We start from the raw sequence: 17,505 nt of genomic DNA on the forward strand, positions 1-17,505 counted from the left end.
ATTGGTTTTTGGTTTGCTCAATTGTATTCGCATCGAGACACATTTGCGCAGAACAAAAAAAAACCGCGGAACTCTGACATTGCCACACTCAACAATCAGAAAAAACAAACAAATAAGAAACAGCAAAAGAGGAACTCCACCCCATTCAAAGTCGGATTTCACCACTTTGCAGTTGAGAGGCCAGCGCCTGATCGACCTTGACAAACTGCTTTGCAGAGGGACTCATAAAGTAGCAAACATCACCGGCAGTCTCCTTGGGATCAAAGCCTTGTTTCTGCAGGTCTGACTTTTTCAACTTGAAGGTGCCAGTCATGTCGTGCTCAGCGACCACGCGGAGGAAGAGCGGCCGTGCGTACACGGGCAAGCGCGCATTGACGCCCTTGAGGAGCATGTCGAGCTGTGACGTGGTGAGCTGAGTCTGAGGCGGTTGCTTGGGGGACTTGTGGCTGTTGGCGGACTCGTCGGCATCCTGGGTGGATTCAAACGAGATGGCCGCCATGCCGGCACGGCCGGGGTTTTGGGCCACCTCGACACCATACACGGAAACGCTGCAGTCCTGGCCAAGACACTCGCGGACGGCCTCCTCCACTTCGGTCGTCGACACGTTCTCGCCCTTCCAGCGGAAGGTATCGCCGACACGATCCTTAAAGTACAAGTAGCCTTCATCGTCCATCAGCAGCAGGTCGCCCGTGCGGAAGAAGCAGTCGCCCTTGGCCATCACATCACGAGCAAGCTTGCGCTCGCGGGACGCGGCAGCTGCGCCCACATAGCCGTCAAACTGGCGAAGCGGGCGGTTGGACACAATTCGGCCGACCAGCTCGCCAATTTCGCCGGGCTTGCAGACAATGCACAGACCAGTCTTGGGATCGCGGACGGGACAGTCGTTCTGCATGTCGTAGCGGATGACCTTGACGGGGTAGACGTTGGGCAAGATGATCGAGTTGAACCCGATGGCGCCCTCGCGGTTTTCCGTGTTGACCAGGTTGGCGTTGCCTTCGGTCGAGCCGTAGAACTCGCCAATCTGCGGGATGCGGAAGCGGGTTTGGAACTCGCGCCAGACGTCCGGGCGAATGCCGTTGCCAACAGCAAGGCGGACTCGGTGCTGCTGCTCGGCGTCGCACGGAGGTGTCGACAGCAAAAAGCGACACAGCTCGCCAATGTACTGAATGACTGTGCACTCAAACTTGATGCAGTCGTCCCAGAAGCGCGAGGCCGAAAACTTGGAGCGAACGACCACGGTCGCGCCGTTCACCAAGGCCTGTCCGATACCGGCAATGCCACCGGCAGAGTGGTACAGCGGCAAAGTGCAATACACGCGGTCGTGCTCGGTGATGCGGAAGAGCAGAGCCAGACTGTAGGCCATGTAAAAGAAGCGGTCGTGCTTGATCAGGGCCGCCTTGGGCAGGCCGGTCGTGCCGCTCGTGTAAATGTACAAGAGAACGTCGTGGAAGGTGCGAGCTGGGCGCGGCGGGGGTGCAGACGAGACGGTCGAGTTTTCAGACATGATGAACTGGTCGACGCGGAAGGGCGAGAACTCTGTGACGGCGCCTCTCGCCTCGCCAAAGGAAAACAGCGGGAGGCGGACTGCTGGCGGGGCCTTGTCAGCAGGCAGTCCCGCGGTGGTCGCTGCCGCGAGGGCGATGGCCTTGCTGAGGCCAGGGTAGACTTCGGCGAGCGTGTCGGACAGTTCTGAGGAAAAGATGACCGCCTTGGCGTGCGCGATGGCAATCGAATGCGTCAGCGACGCGCCCTTGAGATTAAAGTTGATGAAGGCAGTGACGGCGCCAATCTTGGCGAGGCCCAGCCACATTGCGACAAATTCTGGGCGCGATTCCATAAACAGCGCAACCACGTCGCCCTTCTTGATGCCCTGCGCCAGTGCGTAGTTTGCCACGCGGTTGGACAAGACGTCCAGATCGCGGAATGTAAACTCGCGGCCATGCAGTTCGTGGATGATGGCGACCTTGTCGGCGTACTTGGCCGATCTTGCGCGCTGCTCGAACAAATCCACAACGTTGATCCCGCGATGCGACAGATACTGCATCCTGACCGTGATGTCCATCAAGCAGTACAAGCTCCTATGCCAGCAGGTCCAGTTTCGTTGGAGGAAAGGATCAGTTATGAGCATAGAAAAGCCGGGGTTCGTCATCACATCCTCAACTCTCGACGCGCTTCCGTGGTTGAGCTCAGAGAGAGAGCGAGGACTCGGCTGTGACAACAGGCAAAAAAAAAAACGAAAAACAGAGGCGCTCGCTCACCGGATGTCGCGCGGGAGCGTCTTGGCCCACAGAGACGCAGTGCGACGCAGGGACGGGGAAACGACGACGGCGACAACGAGCAGCAGCAGCAGCAGCAGCAGCGACACTGCGACGACCACCATCATTGACCACTGTGGCTTGTTAGGGGGTTTACAGTGAAGTGTTGAGATGATGTTGCTGATCGATGTCGAGGGTTGGATGGGATTCGGCTGAACCGGACTCGCCTTGACAAAGTGAAATTGAAAGGACTGAGCTGAAATAGAATGGAGAAAGATCAGCACGTCGTTCAGAGTCGAACAACGCAGCGTAGGAGATGGAAGATGGAGATCGGAAGATGGAGACGAACAGCGAAGAAGGGCTGATGGGTAGGGGGAAAAGAGGCGTCGGCAACAAAAACGGGTGATTGAAACAAATCCCGACGGCTGTTTGGCGAGGTTGGCTTCCGTTCGAGGCAATGAGATTTGAGATTGAGGCGAGAGGCGGTGGAATCGCATGGGGATGATCGGGAATGAGAGTGGGCAGCATGGCGAGTCTAAAGAGCTGGATTTTTGGTTGTTTTGGATTGATTGAATCGCGAGCAATCCGAGTTTTTTTGAGAAAGAAGGAAAGACCGTCGTTACCGCTCAGACTGAGATGCGGTATCATCGCATTCGCATGGGATGATCGGCAATGAGAACGCCGGCATGACGAGTCTAAAAAGCTGGACGCCGTTTGTTTGGATTGCTTTGATTGCCGCGCTTCGTTGCAACTGTTCACCGAAATGGATTGGTGCAGCACAAAACAGAAACAGCATCCCAAACGCTCGCCATAAGCTACGATTGACGCGTGGATCTTTGGAGGCTTGTAGAAAAACAACAGCAAAAGGTTGGATTGAGCAAGAATCGAGAATTTCAAAAGCGAAACAAAGTAAACAAAACGAAAACAACAGGCTCAAAATACAGCGCTTGGTTGTGACAATCCGCCAAACACACGAAGCGAAACAATCGCACTGAAGCGGCGGCGGTGGGGGTGGGAGAGAAAGAGGGTGAGGGAGCAAACAACAGTGCAAAACCAAGCCAGATATCGCACAAACCCTCAGCCTGACTCGACGCTCGCTGCATCGGACGTGACTTAAAAGTCATCGTCCGGAGTCGTCGCCGAAATCACGGCAGGCCCATCATGCAACGGGGCGCCGTAAATCTGCGAAGTTTTGCGCAGCTTCAGCCGCGCACCGCCGCCAAGCCCGAGCACAAAGTAAAAGCCTCCGACAGCAATGGTAATCCAGCACGCGACCTGGCGCGCCGTCTCCCGACTTTGACTCAGCGGGGGCGAATCGGCACATGCGGCGAATGAAACAACGCCAAGACTGTCATGTTTTGTCAATTTGGGCAAAAGAAGGTGAGCGAAGCCTGCAGAGCCACATTCGGGCTTGAGAGTATCCATCGATTGGATGGAGAGAACCACGGTCTACGTACTACATCAGAGCGAGACCGAAACCACGCCAGTCAACGAGGAATCGGAACCAGTCCTCCATGATGGACAATGAGCAGAGCGCCAGCGTCAAAAGCAAGCCTGTAAACACGAACAGGAAGCGCGAAATGATGCGCATGACTTCCGGAATCTGCGAGCACGGTTTAGTGGAGGTGGCGGTAAATGGACAGCGTCAGTTTCGACAAGCACGCTCCACCGAAAATAAACAAGCACGAACGCAAGCGAAAAGCCGACTTACGCCGATCGGAGGCGACTTGATCATATCCACGATTTGGAGAATGTTGGCAACCACCGAGAATGTGATGGCAATCCGATCAGAGCAATCCTGCAAAAACAAAAAGGAATTCACGGGGACCAACAGCACACGTCTCAAATCTACGGGGATCAACAGCACACGTCTCAAATCTACGCCATTGCCCCAAAAGTCCTGCCTCGTACGTACGACTCATGGAATAATTAAGCACATCGCTCTTTTCATTCTTGTGAGAGAAAAACAAAACAGGAATGTACCGCAAGAAATCTGCAAAGGAGGATAAAGAACGCTCAATGGGACCTCGATAAAGTAAATAAGCGAAACTCTCCTATTCCTCACTACTTCATGGTAGCGTTGACAGGCTGAACTTCTTTGCCGTTGGACGCGGCAAAGTTCAGCGTTCGTTAACGCAAAACGCTGTTTTTTCCTACTTTTGCCTCCACCACCGCCGTGCGGGTCTGTCACCACCACTTTCAGAGTTGCCAAACTGCCTGTTGTCTCTTGGACTGAAAACCCAACGGTCGGGCGAGTCTTACGGTGAGGATTGCGTAGAAGACTTTCCACTTTTTGGAAGTGTCTGGCTTCTCGACAAATGTGTAGCTTGTGGCAGGACGCATTTGTGATTCCGATTTGTTTGTCGAGAAATTGAGCAAAAACAGTACGAATTCAAGAAAAAGGGAGACTGAACGGGTTTGGCATGGAGAGGGATTGCTATCGAGACGAGTTCTTCTGATGTCTGTTTGGCAGGAATCAAAAGTTCGGCTGCTGCTTCTGCAAGACCACCGACCACGCCAGAGAGAGAGAGAGAGAGAGAGTTGCACCCAGGTCCAGTCGTGTTGCTGGTGTCAAACCAAGAACCTCATACAACCCCGACAATCGGGAATAGGCAACAGTGTATTGGCGGCTGAAAAACAAAACTATCGACATGCTCGAATCGGGCTGCCTCTCGCTGAAGGCTAGCCGATCGCACCGAGATAAAAGGTCGCAAAGTCGCAGCAACAGCACTGTCGAGTTGACTAGCAGATAAAAATAACAAACACGCAGAGATTGCCATCGAAACCAAGTGCATTTTTAGTTCTCGATCAGAATGCCAATAACGCCCTGAGCGATGCGGGAGCCAGCGTTGCCTATCCATCGAGCGAGTTTATGATTTTCGAGGAGGGGTGAGACAAAACCGAAGCAAGCCAACCATCGAAAACACAAGCACCAATCCAACGCGTCCAAATCCAAACAAACGTACCGACGGGCTGAGTGACGCAATCATCGGGGTTGAGGTGGAGAATGAAAGCACGGCCAATGACAGAGGTGATGCCGTTCAGCTTGACGAGCTCGTTGACTTCTAAGCTCGGCGTTGTCAAACCAGAATTTCAAATTCACAAACAATTGTTAGAAACGACAAACATCCCTTCGAATCAATCACGCGGTCCAATCATACCATCTCTCACACAAAGCTCTATCTCACTCAAGTACTACCCTCCTCTTCTCATCAGGCTAGTCACGACAAGTCACGACAACCAAGAAGTCATGAGGGGGCTCCCAAATTGAAGCCCCCTTTTTTTGCTATCGATCGCCTTCCTCGCTCGCTCGCTTCTTCTCCATCGCCCGGGGGTGTTATTTTCGAATGGCGTTCTTCATATCCACTTCTCGTTCCTTCTTGTATGAGAATCGGCGCCGGGAGAGGAGGCAGTTTGAAAACGAAGCGCCAATCCCAAATAGCCGCTCATCATCATTGCCGGCCAATAATCCGTCTGTCAGTCTCACCAAGCGACCCAAGCCTCACAAGCCTCACAAGTCTCACAAGGCCAAAATGCACCATCAAACGAGAGGGTCGGTGTCGTACCATCGTAGACAGCGTTGCCGTTGGCGTCGGCCTTGATGTTGCCGAGGTCGCCGACATGGCGGACTGCAGCGCCAGTGCCGGGGCACGCGTGTGTCACATTGAAGGGGTTGTAGTGGCCACCCGAGGCAAGACCCTGGGCGTCCAGCGCGCCGAGCTCGTGGATGTGGAAGCCGTGCACGCTGTTCGCTGCCAAGCCAGTGATGTTTGCCGTGATGCGCGTCAGCTGCTCGGACTGCGGAGTTGAGGATGGTAGCAGCGTCGGAGATTGTCAGTCATCTGTCCTCTTCCCTCAACCCCCTTCTCCCCTCACTCAGCCTCCATCGCTATCTCAAAATGGTACTTACCACAACGTCGAGGCGGATGGTGCCCTGGGCGACATTGCCTTGGGTGGGGGTCAGCCAGACGGAGGCAGACTTGACGCTGATGAATTGGGCCGAGGCGCAGGCGGCGAGCGCGAGCACGGCAACAGTCAGAATTGCAGCAGAGCGCATTGGTGGATGGTTGTGGAAGGAAACGAAAAATGTAGACTAATCCTCACTAGTTTCGAGGAATTATCTGATGAATGCTTGATACCAAGCGCCAAGTGGCTCAGAATCGCAGTGCCATGTCGTGCTCGCCGCCGCTCAGTCCACTCTTTACTACTGTACTGCTTCAATGTCAACGACCAGCCATCCGGCGGCTGATGTGGATGCAACTCGACAGCAGCTCGAGTTCTATTACAGCGATGCAAATCTAGCACGAAATGGATTCCTAATGCAGCGCATTCGCGAAAGTCCCGATGGATGTGAGGTCTTTGTCGTCCATGTGAAGTGAAATGGGCTCAATACTGACTCTGGTCCCGACGCGTACCAATGCACCTGACAGACGTTCCTGTGGCAACTATCGCATCGTTCAATAAGCTGGTCGCCCTCGGGGCGGACGAGTCGCTCATTTTCGCTGCAGCTCAAGCATCGCCAGCACTCGAGGTGTGTGTACGTTCCCCCGAAACGTGCAAAGCCTGCCGAAAGTTATATCAAAACTTGCACACGAGAGCAACATGATTTACCTGGCATGAGGTGTTGGGTTGGTGGTGGCGGAAATCACGCATCGCTCGTTCTCACCCGTTTTTGACCAAAATTCAGGTCGATGCAAACAAAACGGCAGTTCGACGAAGAACACCGATGCCCGCGGCGTACAATGCCGACGATCGCACAATCTATGTGGTACAGTGTGTCCGAGAGCTGGAGCGCGAGGCGTTTGCGTTCATTTTCTGATACAATACTGACACGACGGTGTCTTTGGTTTTGTTTCCGCTCGTGCACTTGCAGGAAGGCTTCCCCAAGACAACGACAATCGATCATCTACGAGCGTTCTTTGAGCCGTATAGTCACGTTTTGGCCGTTCGATTGCCAAAGTTTCATGGCGGCGATCCAAAAGGTTTGTGTGCAACCTTTTGCAGTTTCCATTTGCTCTTCTGCTGACTGCCGTTGTCGCGATGCATTCGTAGGGTTTGCATTTGTCGAGCTAGCGTTGCTTGAAGACGTTGATCGCGTGTTGCAAGAGCTGAGCGACCGACCATTTTCGGTGCCGGACGTGCCGTCCGATCCAAGTCTTGCTGAACCATTACGAATCATGACATTGTAACGCAATCGTTCGACTTTGATAGGTGGTGCGACGATCAATGCTGCTTTGGCTCACTGTGTCATGCCCAATACTTGTGCCGCCGATGCGCCAGAGCCGAGTGGTCGGACTTTAAGGATTCGTACAAGCAAATAAAAAAGCTCGTGGCCAAGGAGACCAAGAAACAGCGTGCAAAACAAACGCAGCAAGCGCTAGTTCTCCCGCCTGGGCGAGCTGCTGGTCAAGTGAAGAGTGTACAGGAGCCGTATCGGACTCCATTTGTCCCAGGCGTGATTATTCAGCTCACCGAGCTGTCTCCAGACTCGAGTAAAGCTGGAATTGCGGCAAGTACCAATTTGAAGCTGTGAGACTCAGCTTTGGTCGTGGCTAACCATCATGCTGCCGTACAGAAAGAACTTGCGCATCATGGGCAAGTCAAATTTGTCGAGTACACGGCGGGTCAAGCAGTGGTACGGCTTCCTTGTCCATTTGTCCATTTCTGTTTTTTGCTCTTCTCTCATTTCCACACACAATAGGCAAGTGTACGCTGCGTTGATGCCAGCTCTGCGCAGGCCATTCTCCGAGCAGCCCATTCGCAAGCTTTTCCGTTCAAAGTTTCTGAACTACGAGGCAAGTTTGGAAGTCAAGCGGGGGCGTGCCTCACTTCTAGAAGCTGTACTTATTCTGTTGTGAATTGGTGCTCCTGTTGCCTGTGCGCAGGTGGTGCCGAGAAAAAGTTTTGGCAGACGCTTTGGTCGGCTCAGGATGCCAAACATTCTATAAAGCCTGCTGTGAAGAATGAGCCTTTCAAGAGCGAGGTTGAGCCAGAGCGGCCAGCAAGTCATACCGCTGCCAGCAAGAGATCGCTCTCTGAAAGTCTGGAAAGCGATGCGATCGTTGCCGCCCAGCCAAGCTCGTCAACGACGACAGAAGCACCTGCTGCCAAAAAACGGCGAACAACACGGCGCAAGAAGAAATCTCACGGCGCTGCAACTGGAGCGGCAGCACGCGTCCACACGTTCTTTGAGATCGAGGAGGAGGAGCGCGACGACCAAGGAGAGAATGAGTAGCTGCTGTGCAAGTTATGTTGGAGGGGGATTAGACTCGTTGCTTTGCGTGCGCTGTACCTTCAGCTGGAATTCAGAATGTTTTTTTTTTTCTTTGGTACACCACAAAGTTCTCGTTCGGTCGTAACTGTGGCGACGAAAAGAACAAGAGCAACAAGAGCTGCTCTACACCCCCCCCCTCAATGTCTCCAACATCGTTGCGAAAGCAGACCAACCAAGTGTAGTCGCATGCTGTTGGTCTGCGGAAATCTGAATTGAATGGAAACACGCCCAATGCTCTCGCTGCTTTTGCTCTCCGAGTACGAGCACGCTAACTTTGAGCACGAAGACCGAGCAAGAATTTGAAAAGAAATGGAGTAAAAAAATAGGGGGAGTGCTGGCTGAGCCGCTTTGAGGTTTGAGGTGGGGTGAAGTTCAGTTTTTTTTTTTTTTGACCAATGTCGTTTCTGGGTTTCGGTTTCACGCGGAGGACTCCGCGCGAGTTGTATGACCACGTCAAGAATGCCACGGGATATCTATCGTAAGAGAAATAGCCGAGTTTATGACGGCTCGCTGTGAAAGCCCGGATACTGACGAAATGGACGGACAGTTTGTCCGACAGCTTGATTCGTGCGACGGAAGCGCAATCGGTTGGTGAAGCACTCAAAGTGAACAGGACGCTCACGAAGATCAAGTAAGGTGGCCTGTGCTTGTGAGTGGGTGATCCCGCAGCAGCGTACTGATGCAGGGGGACGGACAGTCTGAATGAGAATCTGTTTGGCCCCGCTGGAGCGAGCGCGATTGCGGAGGGACTCAGCATGAACCAGGGGCTGACGAATCTCTAGTACGTAGACTAACGCATGTGAGTCGGCGATGCAGCCAGAGAGCATATGGAGCGACTCACTGATGGAGGGGATGGACAGTGTCAACTACAATGAGATTGGCGATGCTGGATCGCAGGCGTTTGCTGATGCACTCAAAGTGAACAGGACAGTGAAGGAGCTCCTGTAAGTCATCTCTCACTTTGACTGATGTATGTGAGTCTGATCCAGCAGAGATCAATTAGAATGCTCACTGACGGAAGGGACGGACAGTCTGCAGAATAATCTGATCGGTGAAGCTGGAGCGCAGGCAATTTCGGAGTCGCTCAAAGTGAACAGAACGTTGACTACGATCGGGTCAGGCATCTCACGCTTTCTGATGCATATGAGTGGGGCTAACTTTGCAACAAGCAGCAGCAGCAAGAGTGCTCACTGATGGTGGGGATGGACAGTCTGGGCTGGAATGAGATTGGTGATGCTGGAGCGAAGGCGATTTCTGAGTCGCTCAAAGTGAACAGATCGTTGACTTGCATAGGGTATGTCATCTCAATTTTGACTCGTGCATGTGAGTGGGAAGTTAAGCAGAGGACATTGAAAGTGCTCACTGATGGTGGAACTGACAGGCTGACTGGAACCCACATTGGCACTGTTGGAGCACAAGCGATCGCTGAGGGACTCGCAGTGAACAGAACGTTGACTTCGATCGGGTATGGCATCGCACCTTGACTGATGCATGCGGATGATCCAGCAGAGAGTTGAGCGTGCTTACTGATGGTGGGGAACGAACAGCTTTGGTGAGAATCAGATTGGCGATGCTGGAGCGAAAGCAATTGCTGAAGCACTCAAAGTGAACACGACGCTGACTTGCATTTCGTAAGGCGTTTCATTTGGCTGGTTTATGCGAGTGGATGATTCAGTCGACGCCATTCAGAGTGCTCATTGCTGGAGGCGCTGGACAGTCTGATACAAAGTCAGATTGGCGATGATGGAGCCTGCGCGATTGCTGAGGCACTCAAAGTGAACACGACGTTGACTGAGATCGTGTAAGCCATCTCACCTGTTCTAATCCACGGGGCAGTAAGAGTGCTCACTAAGGGAGGGGGGTGTGTGCGGACAGTCTGTACACTAATCAAATTGGCGACGTTGGAGCGCAAGCGATCGCTGAGGCGCTCAAAGTGAACAAGACGGTTACGAAGATCCAGTCAGTCATTTCATTTCAATTGATGCATATGAGTGGGTGCATTCAACAGAGGCATTCAGAGAACTCATCGAGGGAGCGGGTGGACAGTCTGCAACAGAATCAGATAGGCGACGCTGGAGCAAAGGCGATTGCGAAGGCACTCAAAGTGAACACTACGGTGACTACACTCCGGTAATAATTGCTTCAAGATGCTCTTGAAGTTCGTTTGGCTCAGGCTCACGCTACAATCTGACGATGACACCACACTAGTTTGTGGGACAATTTCCTGACGAAGGCTGGAATCAAGGCGCTCAAACAAACGGGCAACATCCTTTGTTCATTTGTGTAAGCCCCCGCATCTTTATTGATTGTTTGCTTCATCCAGGCAAATGAAATACGAACGACCAACCTTTCAACTTGGGTGGTGAAATAGGGACAGTATTGGGGCGGATGGACTTGACCAGCAGCGTGTTCCATCGCCTGCCGACTTGGCTCAGATTGCAGCTCGTGCAGCAGCAAACGCTCAGCCTCAACCTTCTGTCGATCTTGCAACCGAGAATCAGCAATCGCGCTCCGATCTCGCTGACAGCGACCAAAAGGTCGCTGCCAAAGACCAAAAGGTCGCTGCCAAAGACCAAAAGGTCGCTGCCGAAGACCAAAAGCTCACTGTCAACGACCAAGAGCTGCAACAACTTCGCTCAAATTTCGCTGCCAAAGACCAAGAGCTGCAACAACTTCGCTCAAATTTTGCCGCCAAAAGCCAGGAGTACACGACCAAGCTCACTGCCAAAGACCAAGAGCTGCAACAACTTCGCTCCAGTCTCGCCGCCAAAAGCCAGGAGTACACGACCAAGCTCACTGCCAAAGACCAAGAGCTGCAACAACTTCGCTCCAGTCTCGCTGCCCGAAGCCAGGAACTCGCTTCCAAAGGCAAGGAGCTCGCTACCAGAGACCAGAGGCTGGCCACCAAAGACCAAGAGCTGCAATCACTTCGCTCCAATCTCGCTGCCAAAAACAAGGAGCTGGCTACCAAAGACCAGAGGCTCGCTGGCAAAGACCAAGAGTTGCAACACCTTCGCTCCGATCATTCTGGCAGCGACCAGAAGCTCATTGCGAAAGACCAAAGGCTCGCTGCCAAAGACCAGGAGCTGCAACAACTTCGGTCAGATCTCGCTACCAAAAACCAGAAGCTCATTGTTCAAGACCAGGAGCTCGCTGCCAAAGACCAGGAGCTGCAACAGATTCGCTCAGATCTCGCTTTCAAGGATACCGAACTGAAATCAGCCTTTGGTCGGATCGAAGTACTCGAGCGCAGCCAACCAGCGCTTGAATCCGCGTCAAGTTTTGACGAAACCATCCCTCGAGTTCCTTTTGCAGTTCTTGTCAGCGCCACGAACAATTTTGCTGCGGATTCCCTGCTCGGCGAAGGTGCATTTGGTCGTGTGTACGGCGCTAGTTTGCCTGGACCGCCTGTTGCGGTCGCCATCAAGAAGCTGTCCGCCGAATCCAAGCAAGGCGCTGCCGAATTCAAATCGGAACTGGACTCTTTGTCGAAGTTCCGCCACGCAAACATCATTGCCATTCTGTCGTATGCTGAGGAAGGCGACGAGCGATGCCTGGTCTACGAGTTCATGCCGAATGGTTCGGTTCGCGATCGCTTGAATTTGAAGAACAACACGCCTCCGCTGACCTGGTCCCAGCGCCATCGTATTGCTGTCGATGTCTCCCGCGGCATGCACTATGTCCAGACAGCCTTCCCCGATCATGCACTGTTCCACCTCGACCTCAAGACGGACAACGTTCTGCTCGACGCGCATTTCAACGCAAAAGTGTCGGATTTTGGTCTTGTCCGTGCTGCCAAACACCTCGATGAGAAGAGCTACGTTCGCACGCAGAACGTGCAAGGCACCGCTGTTTACATGTGTCCGGAGTTTCTTTTCGAGGGCAGAATGACCACCAAGACCGATGTGTTTGCATTTGGCCTGATTCTGCTCGAGCTATTGACCGCCGCCAAGCCTGGGCCCAGACTGAAAAACGAGATGCGGAAGGCTGTCAAAAACCAAAACATCGTTGAGATGCTGGACTCGGTTCTCAAACCAACCGAAGCAGAGCTCCCGAGCATCAGCGAGCTTGTCACTCTTGCGCTCGAGTGCCTTGACGAAGCTGCCGATGAACGTCCGTCTTTCGGCCGCCTCCTTGCGACATTGGATCCTTGATGACAGATGGAAAATTGTTGTGTATTGTTGTGTATCAGCATGAAGTTTCAGCATGTCCTAGTTTGTTACGAACTCGGGAACGAGGGGCGTCGGTTCATAGCATGCTCAACAGCTCAGCTTGAAAGAATGCCCGCGTCATTTGGGAGACTCGAAACGAACACAGCTGTTGATCCGATGTCGGTTGTGTCAATGCGATGCGTTCGGGATTGTCAAGTCGACAGTTGTGGGACGATGTTGGTTTGGATTGGCTTCTGAGCACATTCTGGCTCGATTTGTACAAAACCTTTCCCTTGTCTTCGAAGTACTCTTTCCTCCCCCCCCCCTCCTCCCACTCACCCAAGCTCGACTTTTTCAGCCAGAGACCGTGCTGTTTCATGCCTTGTATATATTGCTGCAATGCCACCCCAGCTCTGATTCACGTCGTTTAATCTCCGTGGCTGCTTTCAACGCGTCCAATCGCCGTCGAGCTCGTCCCAGCGCTTTTTCATTGGTTTGCATCATTTTCATTGCCATTTTCGCCATTTTTCAGCTTCAGTCTTCCTTTCTTTCTTTGCTTTTTCCATTCTCTCTGCTTGTTCTTCTTTGCTGAATGTAAGGTTTTATGGGAAAGGAAGGGTGGTGGTTGAGGTCGTTGCTCACGACGGTGTGGCTCACCCCTCCGCAATTGGAAGCAGAACGGTAGCTCTCTCTCTCTCTCTCTCTCGACCCGGTCAAGCCGTTTGAATTCAATCACAAATAAGCCCAGCTCGCAAAAGAGAAATGTCCTCAAGCGTCGCCATCAAGCCACAGGGATGCGAGTGCACTGCCAAGTCTGCGAATCCGGCCGCGTTCGCCCCGGAACGCTCCGACTCGCAGCAGAAACCAGCCTCATCATCATCTGCAGCGACAACCACTACAATGACAAGTGCACCGTCGTCGACGGACAAGACCTCCTCCCACGAAACTTTATGCCGTTGCTCGCGCATTGTCTCGCGGTCACCAACCCTAATCCAGTCATTGGTCGACTTTTGCGTCTGCGGACTTGCAGGATGCTCGTGCTCCAACCACGACCACCTCACTGACAATGACAAGGAGGCCGTGCATCATGTTCGCAGCAAGCTTCTGCCATGGGAACCAACGCTCCACTTGCTCATGGACAATATCGCAAACGATGCCAAGCACATTGCCAAAGTTTTGCTGCTCCAAGATCCTCAAGGCAGCAGTGGTGGTGACCAGCCCCACAACAACAACAGCAACAATAACAACACCAAAGGACTGGCAGAATCCGCCGATCGCCCTGCAGCCACCCACCTCGAAGACGACCGCTCCAAAACCAACGCTTCCAAACCCGAAAACAACATTCAAGGCGTTCGAATCATCAACAACAGAATCGAAATCGCCACCAGGGCTAGCGCCGACGACCAAGATGCTGCAGGCACCCTCGCACAGCTGCTTGCACTGCTCCAGCAGAACGGCATTCAAGCTCGCCCCGCCACCGACAACGCGCCACCCGTTCTTCGTGGGCAGCGCCAATCGAGCCTGGCCCGGTTCCTACCGGCGCGCCTCGCCAGTGCTCGAAACCTTTTCCGAAGCGCCAGTCGCATCAACCCCTTTGCAAGCCGGCAACGAGCAGCCTCTACTTCCACCGTCAACATTGAGCTCGTCCACGTCCCGGACACTGTCCCTCAGCTCAGCACTGCTTCAAAATCACCCACGGGGACCCCCGCACGACGTGTCGCCCTGTCTGTTGATGGCATGACGTGCGCCTCCTGCGTCAACTCGATCGAGTCGGCCATTCAAGTTCTTCCGGGCGTGCTGCACGTCACTGTTTCGCTTTTGGCGGGCCGTTGCGATGTCGACTTTGATCCGTCGAAAGAGGCCGCCGTGTCGGAAGAATCGATTTGCGCAGCCATCAACGACATGGGCTTTGACGCATCCATCCTGCCGCCACCGCGCGAGTCTGGCAAGGCGGTGCTGGAGGTGACTGGCATGACATGCGCCTCGTGCGTTGCCTCCATTGAGCAATCGATCGGACGGCTGCCCGGCGTTGAATCCATTGCCATCAACCTGCTCGGCGCGACCGCACACGTGAGTTTTGCGCCAGAGACAACCAACCTGCGCACCATCATCGAGGCCATCGATGACATGGGCTTTGGTGCCAGCCTGCGCAAGGGCACGAGCGCTTCGGCTGAAGCCAAGCACCGCCGCGAGCTCGAAATTGTGTCCTTGCGCCGACAGTTTCTCTTCTCGCTCGCCCTGACCATTCCCATCTTTTTGATCGGCATGCTGTTTGAGCTCATCGGTGGCGCTGTCTGGGAGCCGTTCGAAACCAAAGTCGTGCGAGGCGTCACAGTCCAACTCGTCATTCTTCTCGTTCTGACCACCATCGTCCAGTTTGGCGTGGGCAAGCGGTTTTACTTTGGCGCATTCAATGCGCTCAAGCACCGAACGGCCAACATGGACGTGCTCGTTGCCATTGGCATCACGGCAGCGTACGCCGTGTCCGTTCTGGTCATTATTCTGCGGCTGGTCGATCCGATGGTCGAAACGATGCAATACTTTGAAACGTCTGCCATGCTGATTACTTTTATTGTCATGGGCAAGTACCTCGAAGCACGCGCCAAGGGCAAGACCAGCGAGGCGCTCACAAAGCTGTTTGAACTGCAGCCGTCCACGGCCGTTCTCCTCGAGCTCGAGCCGTCAACCACCAAGGTCGATGAGAATTCTGCTGCTGATAGCCCCGCCCCGGCGGCGCGTGTCTACACGGAAAAGCACATCCCGATCGAGCTGGTCAACGCGGGAGATTTGCTCAAAGTCCTCCCCGGTGCCAAGATGCCGGTTGACGGCGTTGTCGTTTGGGGCACGGCCAGCGTGGATGAGAGCATGATTACCGGCGAATCCTTGCCAGTGACAAAGAGCGTCGACAGTCCCGTCACTGGAGGCACGGTCAACTTGAACGGTGCGCTGCACATTCGTGCGACCCGTGTTGGCGAAGACTCGACTCTGGCGCAGATTACCACGCTCATCGAGAATGCTCAAGCATCCAAGGCCCCCATTCAAGCCTTGGCGGACAAGGTTGCGGGTCGATTTGTGCCGGTGGTCGTGTCCCTGGCCCTCGCAACGTTTGTCGTCTGGCTGGTGGGTGGGCCTCGAGGTCGTGGACTCTGACTTTTTCCCAATGAATGCTTCTCCTGCGTTGTTTGCCATCGTGACCTTCATCACGGTCATGGTGATTGCCTGCCCGTGCGCCTTGGGCCTTGGAACCCCGACAGCCGTGATGGTCGGAACGGGTGTCGGCGCCAGCAACGGCGTTCTGATCAAGGGCGGCGAGGCGCTGGAGAAGGCGCACAAGACCTCTGCCATCATTTTTGACAAGACAGGCACGCTCACGCACGGCAAGCCGGCTGTGACGCACCTCCGGTTCCTTGGCGCATCCTCATCGTTGTCGTCGGAGGCCCAGTTTGAGGACTGGCTCGTCTGCGCCGAGAGCGGCAGCGAGCATCCGCTCGGCCGTGCTATCGTGCAGCACCTGCAAGCCAAGAATCCCGCTGCAGCCAGCATCGACGCTTCTCGGATTGGCGGCTTCCGTGCCGTTTCAGGCAGAGGGCTCGAGTGCGTGGTGGACGGGTCGCGTCACATTGTTGTTGGCAACCGCGCCTGGATGACGGAAAACAACGTCGCAATCTCTGAGGCGGTTGAGTCTGACATGGTGGCGTTGGAAGGGCAAGGCCACACGGTCATGCTCGCCGCGGCTGGTGCCACAACTTCAGCGGCCACGCCAACCTTTGAGCTGCTCGGCTTTGTGGCGGTTGCCGATACCATCAAGCCAGAGACGCGCAGCGTCGTGGAAATGCTGCGTCGCCAAAAGATTGAGGTGTGGATGGTCACAGGCGACAACGAGCGCACTGCACGCGCCATTGCACAGCAGGCCGGAATCACCAACATTTTTGCGCAAGTGCTGCCCGCGGACAAGGCTGAGAAGGTCAAGGAGCTGCGCGCCCAAGGCCACACAGTGGCCATGGTCGGCGATGGCATCAACGACTCGCCTGCCCTGGCGGAGGCTGATGTGGGGCTGGCCGTCGGCGCCGGCACGGACGTTGCGATCGAGGCCGCCGACATGGTCCTGCTCAAGAGCGACCTGCGCGATGTGATTGTGGCGTTCGACATTAGCCGCAAGACCTTCCGTCGCATCCAGCTCAACTTTGTCTGGGCGTACGGCTACAACATCATTGCCATCCCGCTTGCCATGGAGATTTTGTACCCCTTCACTGGCTGGGTCTTTCCCGCCTGGCTCGCGGGCCTTGCCATGGCCATGTCCTCTGTCTCTGTCGTCATGTCTTCGCTGGCCCTCCGTTGGTACCGCAAGCCGCGGATGGACTGAAACAAAAAAAGTGTTGTGTTTGTGGATCGCGTTGAAATCTTGCATTGGTGCGTTCGACTCTTTTTGGTCTTTTTTTTTCTGTTTTTGGTGTTGACTGTTTCATCCAACAATCGAAAATCATGCATGTTCAAATTCAATGTCACGGCGTTGTGAACGAAGCGGAGGGCAAAAGGATGGCGGAGTGTTTCAGTTGAAGGCCAGCCACGTCTCACCTCACCGCAACCAGCACAAACATCATCCCGACCACGATCATCATCTTAATCATAGTTATTAATTACAACGGTGGTCACAATCCAATAAATCAAGCAAAAATAATGCGACGTGAGCAAGTTTCAAAGCGGAAGAGGAGCGGCAGCTGTCCATCCCAACTGTCAACTGCTGATACCAGCTGCCTGCCTTCCATCTGCAGCTGCGGCATGAGTTGTTCCTTCCGCTCAACACTTCACTCTGCTCCTTCTCAAG

The 17,505-nt window shown here is 54.1% G+C and overlaps 6 protein-coding genes across 6 annotated transcripts; 3 read left to right on the forward strand and 3 right to left on the reverse strand.

Moving 5' to 3' along the window:
• Positions 1–16: 16 nt before the first annotated feature.
• On the reverse strand, positions 17–2,498 carry CAOG_07587 (solute carrier family 27). The gene is made up of 2 exons (XM_004343411.2): positions 2,259–2,498; positions 17–2,078 (listed from the first exon to the last, which is right to left on the reverse strand). The coding sequence occupies exons 1-2, from the start codon at positions 2,381–2,383 to the stop codon at positions 146–148; spliced, it is 2,058 nt and encodes a 685-aa protein (XP_004343461.2). The 5' UTR covers positions 2,384–2,498; the 3' UTR covers positions 17–145.
• Positions 2,499–3,368: 870 nt separating this feature from the next.
• CAOG_09107 (hypothetical protein) lies at positions 3,369–4,020 on the reverse strand (the record flags this gene model as incomplete). Its single annotated transcript, XM_011272462.1, has 3 exons — positions 3,369–3,603; positions 3,713–3,858; positions 3,967–4,020. Coding segments are annotated over 3 exons (435 nt in total), but the record flags the coding sequence as incomplete, so codon positions are not given.
• Positions 4,021–4,845: 825 nt separating this feature from the next.
• CAOG_07589 (copper/zinc superoxide dismutase) lies at positions 4,846–6,339 on the reverse strand. Its single transcript, XM_004343413.2, has 4 exons — positions 6,166–6,339; positions 5,822–6,053; positions 5,222–5,320; positions 4,846–5,108 (listed from the first exon to the last, which is right to left on the reverse strand). Exons 1-4 carry the CDS (start codon positions 6,310–6,312, stop codon positions 5,053–5,055), a joined length of 534 nt encoding a protein of 177 aa, XP_004343463.1. The 5' UTR covers positions 6,313–6,339; the 3' UTR covers positions 4,846–5,052.
• A 120-nt stretch (positions 6,340–6,459) lies between these two features.
• CAOG_07590 (hypothetical protein) lies at positions 6,460–8,570 on the forward strand. Its single transcript, XM_004343414.2, has 9 exons — positions 6,460–6,605; positions 6,686–6,786; positions 6,943–7,023; positions 7,129–7,237; positions 7,308–7,440; positions 7,536–7,764; positions 7,831–7,890; positions 7,957–8,050; positions 8,141–8,570. The coding sequence occupies exons 1-9, from the start codon at positions 6,476–6,478 to the stop codon at positions 8,488–8,490; spliced, it is 1,287 nt and encodes a 428-aa protein (XP_004343464.2). The 5' UTR covers positions 6,460–6,475; the 3' UTR covers positions 8,491–8,570.
• A 354-nt stretch (positions 8,571–8,924) lies between these two features.
• Positions 8,925–12,734, forward strand: CAOG_07591 (protein kinase; the record flags this gene model as incomplete). The annotated part of the gene is made up of 13 exons (XM_004343415.2): positions 8,925–9,007; positions 9,077–9,160; positions 9,227–9,310; positions 9,390–9,473; positions 9,561–9,644; positions 9,740–9,823; positions 9,911–9,994; positions 10,077–10,160; positions 10,247–10,330; positions 10,405–10,488; positions 10,576–10,659; positions 10,738–10,812; positions 10,901–12,734. 13 exons carry the CDS (start codon positions 8,925–8,927, stop codon positions 12,681–12,683), a joined length of 2,781 nt encoding a protein of 926 aa, XP_004343465.1. The 3' UTR covers positions 12,684–12,734.
• A 708-nt stretch (positions 12,735–13,442) lies between these two features.
• Positions 13,443–17,043, forward strand: CAOG_07592 (heavy metal translocating P-type ATPase; the record flags this gene model as incomplete). Its single annotated transcript, XM_004343416.1, has 2 exons — positions 13,443–15,621; positions 15,935–17,043. 2 exons carry the CDS (start codon positions 13,443–13,445, stop codon positions 17,041–17,043), a joined length of 3,288 nt encoding a protein of 1,095 aa, XP_004343466.1.
• Between the last annotated feature and the right edge of the window lie 462 nt (positions 17,044–17,505).

This window comes from Capsaspora owczarzaki, assembly GCF_000151315.2.
Source record: "Capsaspora owczarzaki ATCC 30864 unplaced genomic scaffold supercont2.14, whole genome shotgun sequence".
In the NCBI taxonomy this organism is placed as follows: domain Eukaryota; class Filasterea; order Ministeriida; family Capsasporidae; genus Capsaspora; species Capsaspora owczarzaki.